Below are 15,010 nucleotides of genomic sequence, written 5' to 3' on the forward strand. Positions count from 1 at the left end.
ATGACAGATTCGAAATTCAAATGTAATATTTTTTTATAATTAAGTGTAACAGTATTTATGGCCAGACTAAGTACATTCTCTTAGCAATCTTTTGCAAAATACATACATCCATCAATACTTACAAACTTTCGCATTTATAATATGAATAGGATAATTTAAACTATACTCACGTGTTAGGTTCCTCTTCAAAGTGTTTTCTACGTAAGCTGTCAGCGTACCTTTGTACTGGGATGGTTACCGTCTCTTCGTATTCACCTTCTCGTTCGTGACGGCTCAGCGTATTCATATTCGTTGATTCTACAATAATTGTTCAATTACAATCAAATAATCACTCATTCATTGTAATTTTTATTATTAAAACTTTACCTTTCTCGTTAACACTGCCATTACTCTCGAGACTGTCTTTCATTATCTCTTTAGAGTCAGCCACGTCATCGTATATCGCGTGACCGTTAATTACAGTTCTGTGAATTTCTTCCTTCAAGTTGAATTCAGTTTTTGTTATTGGGCCACTATCTACTCCCACTAAGAGTATGGAGTCATGTGAATCGTCGTGATTTATATCAATTTCTTCATGAACCATATTCTTGATGACTGCATCTGGGTCTACTGAATCGACCGTGTCTTCACTTTTAGAATATTCGTTGTAGATCTTTTCAAATTCGTCGGTTCCATCTACGGACATAAGGCTGTCTGGTTCAAAGTCTAAAGCGTCATCTATTTTGATTTTACCGCCAATAACGTGTTTTGAGTCTAATACATTTTTAATATCACTCTTGTATTCTATTTCTTGTTCTTCAGTATCGCTTGCGTTGTCTGAAAGGTCGGTTGTGTCATCCGCGTCTCTGTCTCCTATAAGCGCTCTGTACTCAGTGTTGGAATTAGGTACTAGCATTGGTACTGGAACTGATTGAATGTTCTTTATCTTCTTCTTTTGGAACAGCCAATTTTCTTCCCAAGAACCGTCGACTGCTTGTATGTCACTACCGGATACTTCATCGAAATCGCGGTCAGCATTTTCTGTAATTTTAAACATAAATGATTGAAAAACTATTATTAAATGATATTTTAAATGCCTAAATTGTGAACGTACTGATTACGGAGAGGTTTATAAAAAAAGGGAAAAAAACTGCATTAACTTTAATTGATTTTTCACGATGCGTTGGTACATTTTATCCAATTTCAACCCAAGTAAAACACAGAAACAGTAAAATATTGTATAAAAATATGTAAGTATACGAATACGAATCCTTTTATTAATTTCTTGCTTCATGACTATATCTACATCTCTTTAAATTATGTTTTCGTTAATCTATTTACCTGTCTCATGTATAATATCTCCGCCGTACTCTGGGAACGGAATGCGACGCGGCAACTCCACTGCGTCATCAGTGGCCTCACCTTCTTCCCAATCTGAGACATCTTCAACATGCTGTAACATAAATAACATTATAAACTATAAATTATGAACATATTGTAAAGGGAAAATTCTTTGAAGTTTGGAATACTTGTGTTTTTGTTATAATGAACATGTAATTAATGCTTTTAATAGATAATTGAGAAAAAAGTTTTCGTTCATGGTTGAAGAGAAATAGATTAAGGCTTAAAGGTTTAATGCCAGGCATAATCAGAGCGAGTACAGCGAGCCCTTTACCATCCCACAATCAAATACATACATATATTTTTGTGTAACCTAGACTTTACTGAGAAATATCATACATGTTTGATGAATATCGGTTCAGGCATTTGAAGATCTTTAGCTGCTTTCAAGCTAATGATTGTATCTGGTTTTCTTTCTCATTCTATAGCTCCCTCATTGTGGATATTAAATGAAGCACAAGGCTTGACAATATATCAAATTTCAAATCCAAGATGGCCGACAACACGAAATAGGAGGAGTATTTTATTTTATTTATTTGAATTAAATGTTATTACCCAAATGGTCCAGAAATCTAATGATCCTCTTAGCACGGTTTAAATAAATCTGAGTTCCTGAGTTCGATACAGCATTCACAAAGATAATGCTTTCAATATAGGACTTCGGAGAAAGACTATAATTACGAATCATTTACTAGGATGCCTACTAGGTAAGTGGAATGTCTAACAAATAATGTTTCAAAGGTTTGAAAAAAATGAAATTTTTCGACTTCGCTAGCGTGCTCAATAAAATTAAATTTAAGTGTAACAATTTTACTCACAGAGTTATCGTAACTTTTATCTTTGATGATATAGTTTACAAATCCTTATAAATCAGGACTATTCTATTATCGCTACGACAAAATACGCAGGGGGAGGTTTACGTAGATTCGAGCATACTACAGCTATGGTCGCTGCAAGTAAACCGGACCCCCCTGTGGCGTACGGCGGATAGCCTCGATAATAGTGTGGAGATATCATTCTGATATTGAAACCTATGCCAACTGTCGGGCTTGGATGGGCCGCCGACACCCGGCGCTCGCCACTTAGACAGTGGGGGTATAAGGCGTGGCTGTTAACCCCCGCCGTTGATGGCGAACGATGGCCACCGTTGGGTTTTGTTGGCGAAGACGGAGGGGGGAGGACGGTTGAAAACTATAAACTTACCGGGGGTGATATTTCTCTAGTACTCCTTGAATGCAGGGATCGTGGGGGTGTCCCCTCAGACGGCGAGGGGCTGGCGCTGGCCGAGTGTATACCGCTGCTCCGACCTCCCGACCCACTCTCGGTTTGGTAGCGCTCGATTACCTGCAATTTTATCAAATTATATTTAGTAATTTTACGTGTGTGGAATTGACATATTGATTTCTACTGGGATGTGGGATAAAGATTATATTTTCCTTATGTTTTTTCATTATTCGAAGGGGAGATAGTTCATAAAATAATAGTGATTAAATTAAAGAAAAAAATGAGAATATAACTTTATTTTAATATAGATTAAACTACTATGGTACTTGATAATGAATCCTTTTAACTACGTTCCCAAAATCTACTATTTACAATCTGCGCACCAAAACTAAAATATATGTTAATCTTTAAAACAATTAACATAAATATTAAGTGTTACAAGGGAAATAACCGTAATGCAATAAGAGTGCGATAATAGTTAACAACGAATACATAATTCAATAGTTTATAATAAGTATTTTGCTGCAATTTTATTAAAAATCAATAATACTTATTTATTAATTCAAGAAACCCACATTTATCATTCCAATTAACCTTTGCATTGGGTACACTGTTTGACTAATTTCAAATACATTTTTATATTCATAGATCAAGAATTAAAATAAACAATACATAAAAATTATTCTTAATTAAACGCTAATTCATTACAATTTTATTAATTACCCGAAAACAAAGAAAAATAACTATCTATTTTTTTGGATCAAATTGAATACAAGCTTAGCGCTTCGAAACTCTGATTGTGGTAAGTGTTGGCAAGCGTGCTATAAATTATCATAGCTGTAGCAGTAATAAATCCATAAAATTACGTTAAATTTTTATAATTAATTAGTTGAGTCACTGATAGGTAATCAAATGCGCTTAAATATATTGATATAATATCAGATAACGCTGATTTTGAGCACATTGCTCCTGGCCATGATCTGTTTGTATCTGTGGACCTTACGGATTATGGCTTAGTATGGAAAACAAATATGTATTTAATGTCATCTAATAATATTGGCGCGTAATAAGTTTTTTTTTTCACGTGATGCACAGATTGCTAAATTATTCCAGAAATAGATACGAGGTGTATATTTTTTTTGTCTCTTGCTGATATTAAATAAATATAGTTAAAAAAACACGCTTTAATGATAGAACCAACTAAATTGTTTAAATTTTTCTTATACATTACGAGTGATACATACGGAAATTATTTAATCCTTGCGATATCAATCAATATAAAAGCCTGGATCCTGCATAAGTGTACGATGTATATAAATCTTATTCTATAAACTTGAGTCTTAGAGAGTTGGTTACTCACTAACGTACAGGTGAAAATAATAAAGGCGTGTTGAATACGAAACATGCACATTTTATTAGGGGAAAAAAAATCATAAGCGGTTAATTACTTAAATTTAAGAACAGAAATTAATTTAGATTAGATCTAAAATCTATGACGAAATTAAATTTAAATATACCGAAGCACATAATTAATTGTCATTTGAATTATTTATTCCAACTCATTTCAAACCCCATTTTATAATTATCTGTTGAGAAATAAGCTAATTGCACTGCAATGAACATTTAAAAAACACTGAAAATTTGATATTCGCGACTGACCTGGACTTTAGGATCGCAATCTCACACAAAAAATAAAAACAGCAGCAAACAGCGTAATTAATAGTACACTGTAAATGTATCTTAAGTAACTATAACCCAACAATTCAACACGTAGGCAGATTGTCATAAAGCATTTGTACTGTTTCGCAGTGCTCTTAGCACTGTTTGCCAACCTACCTCTGATTCTGCGCTTTCAGAATAGTTCATAGTTCGCGATGCACTGTAATTGTAGTATGATAGCTATTATTTTTGTTTAATTGTTCGAATTATACAGAGTTGTTAACACGGACCTGCGCGGTACTGGACTGCTGCGTCGTGGCGAACGCGGTAGGGTTGAATATTATTATATTTATTTATTGAAGTATTAATTGTATTAAGTTTTTGTATAGGAAGTTTTGTTTTTAAAATGATCAAACTACGTTTTCGTATTTTAACATATACATACACTTCAATCTTGATATAGTATTTCGTTCGATAGTTACTGTACATATAGATTATAGATAATATATATTAATACAATGCCTATTTCACCACACATAACATATCTTGTCCTTTCAACTGCTTTGATAAAATAACCGTAGAGGTATTTGCTTACAACATAATAGCACCAATAAATATCATTCACATTAAATAACCGAAACTGTAAATAAAACATTTATCTACGCTTAGCTATTAAAAATCAATGGCAAATAACTATTCTCACGTTATGTTTACGAAAGTGATCACGTTCTGGAATCATATAAAAAAAATTGTGACGTCACACGCCACCGCTTACCCAACTAATCACATATAAGAGAAATACGACAAAGCAACTGTACAGCGTCGATAACATTATATACGAGCGCACGACACTGAAAACAAACAGATATCTTTCACATTGTAATTAGTTTGAAAGTTATAACTTACCATTTCTTTATATGATTTAGACATAGTCTCACTCCACGCGTTATCACGATAACAACTGTTATCATTGGTTATTATTGATATATATTGATAAAAATAAATCACTTGGCTACGTACTACTCTTGATCCGGTTTGAAGACTGCAGTGCAAATGGATGTTTCGACGGATACTGTGATATATTTCGCAGCATCTCATTGGGTGTGATGAGATATCTTTATCTATTAAGGTTAAGGATAGACCCTAGTATTTTCGGATAAAATATTTAAAAACACAACAGATAATGTTTAATCTAATCGATACTATTAATAGGGTAAGATAAGTACTTTCTTGTTGATCATAAATATAAAATAGGGGTAACTATTAATTACTTTGTGGCAGCCCTTAATAAAAACTAATTCGAGCTGACATGCGAACGCCTGTCGTAGGCGCTTATAAGGATTCCCCGTAGCTCGTCTGCAGAAATGCATGTAGATTTTCCTACTTAGGGGTTCGATGTACAAACGTGGATTACTTACAATGAATATCAAAACTATTTCTTAATTCACGCTTTTATAGTTTCAAATCAAATCAAACATTTAGTATACTTAATACATATTTATTTTTAATTGAATAAAACTTGCATGAGATAACCCAGGAAAGGTACCGTGGGTTATGTTGGATACCTGCCGACTAAAATCCTACTACTGGTATCTACCTACGATTTTTCTAATTATGTCTAGTTGTTTAATTTTTGCTAGCTGTTACGATGAATGAATTTTAGACAGCTAGAAAGTAATATAAGTACAATATTTTATTGCGTTAGATGTACAATATGTCTTTCTTTCCTGTCGTTAATCCTTTCCTTTTCCCTTAACAAAAGTAATATATGTAACTTGTTTGCTTCGGCACGAATCGGGCTAGTTCGTACCGGGGAAGTACCACACCGCCACAGAGATCCGGCGTGAAAGAATAGCTTGCTATTGTGTTTCGTACGGTGAGGGGATGAGCCGGAGGCCCGTTTCCTTTTTCTCACCCTTCCTAGTCCATTCCTTTCCTTATCCCGTACCCGTTAAAACAGGCACTAAGCGGTGGTGATCGCTTACCATCAGGCGAACCACAGTTTCAGTTGCCCGCTTATGGTATAAAAAAAGAAATAAAAGACTCATATTAAATTTAAAATATACTAAATTAAATTATTTATAAAATTGAAACCGCGACATAATTTTTCATTCTGACTTGCAAAATCCCAGATAGTGACTTTCCAGTGACATAACAAAAATTCAAAACTTGATATTTAATACATGTTAAGCATATTTTTTACATTAGCTGTTCACCCCGGCTTCGCCCATGGTAGATATATAACCTGTCACTCATCAAAGTTGCAGCTTTCCAATGGTGAAATAAGTGTTGAAATCGGTTCATCAGCTTTTGCGTGAAAACGTCACAAACATACAAACGTTTCCTCTTTATAATATTTATTTATTTACACATCAAATACCTTTACAGGAGTAGTTATTGGTGTAGATATGGTGCATAAAATAAAACATCACTGCACTATCACATTTCTCATAACAGACCCCACGTTATTTCTGAGTCATAAGGTTTATATTGTTCATATTTAGCCCACGCTATACAATTTATTATCAAAACCTTACCCTTTTTAATTCTACTTGTATTATAAACGCAAAAGTTTGTAAGAATGTATGGATGTTTGTTATCCCTTCACGCCAAATCAGCTTAATGAAATGATACTTGGCATAGATATAGATTACAGTCTGGAGCACATAGACTATTTTTTACCTGATCACTACGCGAGTAACGCTGCGGGGCCAGCTAGTTATACAATAAACAATCGAACAGCGCGTGCTTATGTTTCGTGACTAACCGTAATATTTATTTATGTATATTTATACATTATCTACATTATCATTGCTGTTAGATCGGCTTTTTCAATCAATCAGCCATTATAGCGCTTTTTATAATCGCGTTTATGTAATTATTGGGCGCTAATTAGGACGTCATTCTCGGTCAGGTATTTGTGATTGTTTCAATAGAATATTATAGAGTTATTCAACTATCTTAACAGGCTTGGAACTACTCTACCTATTTTATATTATATTGTTTTCTCAAATGTTGGTTGTCGATGGTATAAGCACGTGATCGTAGTGTATATATTACGTTATTATATTATAAGAAATCACAAGCTATTACAATTTGTAACAGTTTTGTTTGTATTAAACCAAACGAGATACAACATACATATCGTTTAGTGTTTGCGGAGACGTTATTGAAATTTCCTTTCATATATGGGCTGATGATGATGATGATGATGCAATTAAAGAATTTGTAAATTTTCGAATAAAGGACTTTCCATTCCTATCTTTCTCAGAAACAGTGACAAAAAATTCAAACCTTATTTAAAATTGCAGTCGCCAAAAGATCTTCATACGAAGACTCTGTCGGCGTGTGTGGTTCGGCAGCGTATCTCGCGAGCGCTGGCAGCGCTGCAGCTTCCTCCACCACTCTCGCTACTAAGCGCTTAAGCTGTGCGTGAGCGCCCGTAGCGCCAACCGAGTGGCGGCTGTGCGTGTGTGTGGCGGATGGTTTTGGTAGATCTGTGGAATAGGGCATAGATAATATTTTTTGACTTAATATTTGTTGATTTAAATTCGTGTTCGAATTTTGAAATGTATGAATACTATTTAAAACACAATGCAGAGGCTAAGTGATTATATTTGAGTCAATAAAACTATGTGTTTTCATTCCATTGGGAATTAAAGAACATAACATGTAAATTTTACAAATATGTAAATTTTTTAAAGGTGAAAAGCGTTATAACCAATAGACCTAATGTTAAAGTTGTTTTTTTATTTGGAAAAATAAAGAAAATTCGAATGCTATTTAAAAAGTATGTAAGATAATTTATAAAAAATGTTAGATAATTGTTATGACATAAAATTGGTTATAATAAATGTGCACTTAGCATGCGTGGTAATTTACTATGATTTTGATTTATGACTACTTGTTTACCTTTAAGGAATTGGATATCTACAAAAAAAATAAAAGTTGGTGATATTTATACTAGTTATTTCCACGCAATAACTAGCCAATTATTTAATAAACATTAAATAATTTCGTCAATGTTGCTGATGAAGATGCTTTCCATGAAAGCGACGTGAAATTTAAATTAATTAGCAACAAAACTCGACGTATTGTGATGCAAATGAGATGGGACACAATGACATTCCGAAAAGCGAGTTGACTACGTAGAACTTATTACGTGTTAAATTTAATTTTTAGTTCATAGCATTGAAATGCTTTATAAATGAGAGATTATGAAAGAATAGAGAAAAAATTGATCACGAGGCGGGATTCGAATAATTACGTGTTTATAATATGTAGAATGATATAATGACGATTTTCTACAAAAGCGATCACCGATCCAGTGGGGGAGTTATCATTCCAGGTTCTGAAATGGGACCAAGTGACAATTTCCAGTCAAACACAAAAAGAATTATAGCAATCGATTATGGAAACGTCGGTTAAAAAAATTGAAGTTGATACTGTTTTGAATATTATTATAACATGTGCTATGTCATGGCAACACTTTTGGGTATGTGTAGTTTAATACATAAAATATTTTTACACCAGTCGACATTGTTGAAAAGCCATTTTTCTTTACAGGAAATATGTTTGCATGCATATTCCAAACTTGCGGTCCGCCCCCCATTCGCCTATGGTACATATGATTCTAGCGCGTTCAAACAAACACAGTCTTTAGTTTTATGTTATTTTAATATAATTAGTGGCTATATGAATTATAAATGTATTTAATTATAACAAGCAGCTAGCTTGATATTGCTTTCGCATCCATCCAGAACATTTCGTTCGCTAAATAAACCAGAGCATATGAAAGAAAATAATGAATGCATATAACCTTCTAATACGTGATTAAACGCTATAATTTTCTGCGTATGTTGAATTAAATGCTAAAAACCACATCATGCATATGCCTTTAAGGATGTGACTTAATAAGGAAATCGCATCGAGTATAAAAACAAAGCGACTTGAAGCAACCTGACGACCTTTCCATTTAATGGAAAAATACTCCGTAATTTTAATGCCCAAATATGTAGATACGTTTAAATGGCCTCGTAACATTATCCCTTGGTGAATGAGATAATAATAGATTTTCCGGGAAATGTGCATGTTTTATTTTCTCTTTTTTATGTTACAGTCGGCAATGGAGCTGTTGGGACGCCTGATGGTAAGCGCTTCCACCGCCCATGAACATTTGGAGAGGCATAAGGTCCATTGCAGACCTAACGCCTCTACAAATGGATTGCCGACTTTAAACTGGGAAGGGATTGAGAAAGGAAAGGACTGGGAAGGGGATGGATATGGGTAATGGATATGGGCCAAGTCTCTGGAAACAGTATAGAGCCTAATACGTGTCCATCGGCTTTTTGTTCTGATGGTAGAATTTTGTTGAGAGGTCCATTGTCTACTCTTTATATAGGCAGTGGAAATATGACATAACCCACGGCCCTGGGAAACGGGCAAGTAAAAGCATTCTGCATAAGGTAAATGTGTACATTTTGCTTTTTAATTTATCAGGTTATAAAGGAAACCGATTGGAGGAACAATTGTAACAATTGACGGCGGAGGAATTATAGCGTTAGAGCATTAGGTTTCAGCTAATTGTTTTAACCAAATGCCGAGTCTATACGCGGTTTGTTGTCAAACGGTTCCTGGTTAGTAAACTTGTTAAGTATATGTAGTATTTTATTTTTTGCTGCGAACTATTTTATTTTCTATTCTTTTCAATTGATTATCTGTGTTTATCTGACGATGATGCATTGAAAAAATTATGATAGCATGTGTGCGTGGGGTAAGTTTTATATAGCTAGGTACTAACAACATAAATTAACTTAATACTGTACATAAAGTAGGATTTTCCTTGTCTTTTCCGTTTATAACATGCTCAGGATGGAAAATGGATTTTGCTCCATATTATAATTTTAATTGACAGGTAACTGTCTGATTTTTCCGCGAAATCGCGTTTTTCTTGTCCACTTTCTTAATGATTCATCTATTTGAACCTGTCGATATAATTTAAAATGTCTGTTTACCTGTACGTTAACTCTGTCAGGTTAAACGACACATAACTTGGAAAATAAATAATTTAAGAACCAAAATCAAATGGATCAAAGATGAAAGATATTAATGGCGGGTGAAACCGCGGTGCAAAACTAGTAGGTTTATGTGTATTTTTAAGTAGTTGTATTTAAATAATTCAATAGAAATGTTATATAACTGCGACCCGGCCTTAATGTCAATATTATTTAATTATTTTTAAATTATGCAACGTATGGAGAATTCGTCCTAGAATCTTAATGATATCTTATTATAGAAACGTTCATTAATGTATCTAGTATTATAAATATTTATAGAAGGCACTTAATAAATACCCGAATCACATATTAAATCAGAAAACTTTACGAACGAATAAAACATAGAAGCTTATAAGATGTAAAACAAGATTCGATTATTTATAAAACAATAGTGCTGATATTTTTTTTTATATGGACATTCAACAGATAGCTGCGCCTCGCGGTTTCACCCGCGTAAGTCCGTATCCCGTAGGAATAACGGAATAATTAGTTGCCTATGTGTTATTCCATTTGTCCAGCTATCTACGTAACAAATTTCATTGCAATCGGTTCGGTAGTTAAACGTCGGCTATTAACCCGAATATAATGAATAAATCGCGTTTAAAATCCGTTAAACATTTTTTAATTTCTAAATGTTTACTCGCATAAAATTAAACACAAGAAAATGCTAAGGTAGGGCTGCTACGTTTATTAAGAAGTGGTTAAGTCAAATCACCTATTTAATAGAAATTTGTGTATTTACATAACACGCAACTCGAGAACGACTGCATGAAAATTTTACAAAAAGAAAGTGTTACCGGGCACAGCTGGGGTGAGGACATGTAAAGAACTATCTTGAAAAATATTTATTTTTAAACCTAAAAAACGGTGTTGAATATTTAAATTTAATTAAATGTTTTCATTATGCTAAATTATGTGGAAATGTGTGCGGAAATACGCAACCGTTGCGTATAATTTTTATCTTTATTTATTTCAAAATTTTATTAATGGATACATCTATTCGGTTCATACGGGAGACACATTTTTATATCTTTGCGGATATAGATAACGAAACATGTTAGTTACCTAGAGGAAGGTAACATATTACCTATGGGAAAAATTAAAAAATCAACTCAATGAAAACATAATTATCTAGTTGCGTTTGTTTATTTATATACATGGTATATACATGCGTGTTTGAAATAATATAAAGAAGTTTCTTCTACTTGAATGAATGTTTATTTTTAAACCTACAAAAATGGTATTGAATATTTAAATTTAATTAAATGTCTTTATTATGCTAACGAGCAGTGGTGGCTCAGTGGTGAGAACCTCGGACTTCAAAATCGAAGTCGGGGTTCGAGACCGGGCGAGCGTGCAGGAAGTAAATTGATTTTTCAATTTATCTGCGCATGGGGATAACATCACCACTGCTTAAAACGGTGAAGGAAAACATCGTGAGGAAACCGGCATGTCCAAGAATCAAAAGTTCGACGACATGTGACATCTGCCAACCCGCACTTGGCCAGCGTGGTGGATTATGGCCTGAACCCTCATAGGAGGCCTGTGTCCCAGCAGTGGGAACATATATGGGCTGATGATGATTATGCTAACATGTATGTTTTAAATGATATAATTGAAAGACCGAAAACCTGTGCCTTTTGCAAATAAAAAAATTCCTAGCTTTAAATTATAAAGGCCATGGCACATTTTTGCTAGCATAATTTTGCAAATTCCAATAAAACTCCTTACAGAATAAACTTACCCAATATCTCCTCAAGCCAGAAGCATGACACGTATAAGAAGATAGCCACGCCCAGCCAAAAGCCGATCAGCAGTACAGCAAGGTACTCCAGCATTTTGTTCACTTATCACTTTATTATTTTAGTATAACATGCCACTGAGTTTACATTATAATCTACGAGAGATTTGTGATTTTGTAGCAATCTTTGAAACTGGGAAATTACATTATTATTAAAATGTATTTCGTAATATGTTTCACGAATATTATTGCTTCGTAAGGTTTATTACATGCAATAGAAGTGTTATGTAGTTAAACTTATGTCTAGCATGGTTCTAGGAAAATCTGTATAAGAAATAATAGCGAGTAAATACCATTTATAATTCATATAATTATGTCGATTCTAGTTTCTCTACTGTTTTCGCAGTAATATATTATTTAAAATGTAATATAGGTGTATTTTATGGAATTGTGTTTTAACATACATGTATTTATGTACTATGAAGGAAAACATAGTGAGGAAATTTTCATATGTACAATAATGAAAAGTTCGAAGACATGTGACATTTGTCAACTTGCATTCGGCTTAGCGTGGTGGCTTATGGCCTCTTAGATACCTCATAGGAGGGCGCTGTCCGTGCGATCAAATATGGGCTGATTATGACGATATGTGTATTTTGTTATCGTTAGTTATTTATGTTCTGAGTATCCTGATAAAGAAGACTTAACTTTCCAATCAAATCTTAATAAGCTATCCGTTTAACAATCCCATCAAAATATGAAAAACCGACAGTGATTATTTCATTACATATATTATTGAAAGGTATGGAACAATGGCCCAATTAAAACACCTTTTACAAAGTTCAATGTTACATAATATATGACGTGTTGTAGTACATGAGTTAACAACCGTAATTATCTTTATCGAGATTTATAAACAAACAGTCAACCGGTGAACCAACTTCTCTGATACTTATTTACTTGTTTCTTACGATTAAATTCTTTGTTTTACGCAATTTTTTCATATATGTATGACTTCTAATACTTACTTATAACAAGGGGTCATAAGACATTTACCATGTTTTTAAAGATACTTAATGAAAACATATAAAATGTTCGTATCGTATTTATATTATGAAAAAGTCATGTCACATTTTAATTATATAATAGTTATATTATATTATATAAATATATTCATAAAATAAATATTTGCAATATAAATTATTAAAGCAATAACGGTAAGTACGATCGTTACTTGATTGGTAGTTTCGGAAAAATGCAAAGATATAAAGCCATAAAATTTTATTTAACTTTAATTAATCCTTCATATCTGACGACGGTGTAACGTAAAATATCAAACAAATGCTCAATACAACGTGTAAAACTACTAACCTATTTAGTTTTAAATATTCACATGAGTCAATACTAGATGAAGTTCAAAATAAGGCTATTTATACCGTTAAAAGGACATCCAGTATTGTTGGTCACACAATGGCTATTGGCCAATACATTCAAGTCACGTAATTTTAGTCATAAAATACATGTATCTTAAACACATAAAGGTGTGTATTTACTAACTTAAGGTGTATTTTATGATATAAAAGCATAACATCCACACGACAAAGGTAAATAGGTTTCACCCCTTAAGAGACGATTCGAGTGAAATAGTAGCAAGTGAAATGTTAATCCTACGCTAATTCAAATAATATACTGCTGATAAATAACCGCTATAACGCGTATTTCGTAGGATGAGAGAGGAAGCCTAAGGCCCTTTCTCTCATCTGTCCCAGAACACTCCTTTGTCTAATCATCAATCCCGACACCTTAGCAAATGATCATGGCGAAGCGGCTTTTACCATCAAGCGACCTAGCTGGGTTGGTTGGGCCTAAAAAAGTAGGCGACGGAATTTCGACCTTCTCAATATATGCATTCAATGCAATTTCACCTAAATTCCTCTGTACTTACTGCGATTAATATACGTGTATGGATTTTTATGCAAGAACGGGTAAATGGAGCTGGCGGGTCACTTGATGGTAAGTAATGCCCACAGTATGAATAAATATTCATGGTGTAAATACAGCGCTAAAGCCCTAAAAATATGTGGCTTTTTAATAGGGCAGGATAGGCAGAGAAAGTACAATACAATATTCTTATATATAAACTTAGTTATTATGCAGAGTTAAATTAATTTAATCTTTCTTAATTGATCGTTCAGAAATCAATTTCGACATGGAATTTTCGATTTAAATTAATATCCTGCTAGCCGATAAAAGATTCAATTTGCCTATTTTAATTGGACTATAATTGCACATGTATCATCCGCATATTCCGTTAGAATCCCATCAAATTGGGTACCGTAAACAAAACACTAGTTTGATCCAAAGGTCGCCTTAACTTAGAATACAAATCTTCGATTGATATTCAAACCAGCACCTGTCTATGGTATTTCTTATTGTTATCTGTTATAAACAGAACTTATAACTTTCCTACTTTGATCCAATAATAAACAATAATAGAGTAAACCAAGAAATTAGCGTAGCTAATATTTGTTACTGTTGAAAACTTTCACTTGATTGTTTTAGGGAATATTAGTTTAAATTTATATAAATACTATGTTTCTTAGATAAAATGTCAAAGGTTTAAGATAATATTTCTACGATTGACGGTGTGTATATAAATCTTTAATGTACAAAATTTAATAGCACGTTCGTTAATAAAGGAGAAGCAAACATATTTATTTATCATACTAGTATTATAAATTTGGAAGTTCGTTTGTTAGGATGTTTCAATGACGCTGAAACTTCTGAACGGATTTTGATGAAATTTGGTATAAAGATATATACAGTCCCATATTTTTATTGTGGGAGTCGAGCACGCTTCGGCACGAATTGCGCCAGCTCGCACCGGGGAAGTACCACACTCCCACAGAAAACCGGCGTGAAATAGTGGCATGCCACTGTGTTTCGTACG

The 15,010-nt window shown here is 33.5% G+C and overlaps 1 protein-coding gene across 1 annotated transcript in view; it reads right to left on the minus strand.

Annotated features, from left to right (window-relative positions):
* Window positions 1-15,010, minus strand: part of LOC119829496 — a 35,508-nt gene that overhangs the window by 5,586 nt on the left and 14,912 nt on the right. The window contains 5 exon segments of the mRNA XM_038352025.1: window positions 165-1,020; window positions 1,321-1,432; window positions 2,584-2,724; window positions 7,558-7,760; window positions 12,064-12,253. Coding sequence (XP_038207953.1) covers window positions 165-1,020; window positions 1,321-1,432; window positions 2,584-2,724; window positions 7,558-7,760; window positions 12,064-12,157 — 1,406 coding nt within the window. The 5' untranslated portion in view covers window positions 12,158-12,253.

The sequence above is a fragment of the Zerene cesonia genome, chromosome 10 (genome assembly GCF_012273895.1).
Source record: "Zerene cesonia ecotype Mississippi chromosome 10, Zerene_cesonia_1.1, whole genome shotgun sequence".
NCBI lineage: Eukaryota > Metazoa > Arthropoda > Insecta > Lepidoptera > Pieridae > Zerene > Zerene cesonia.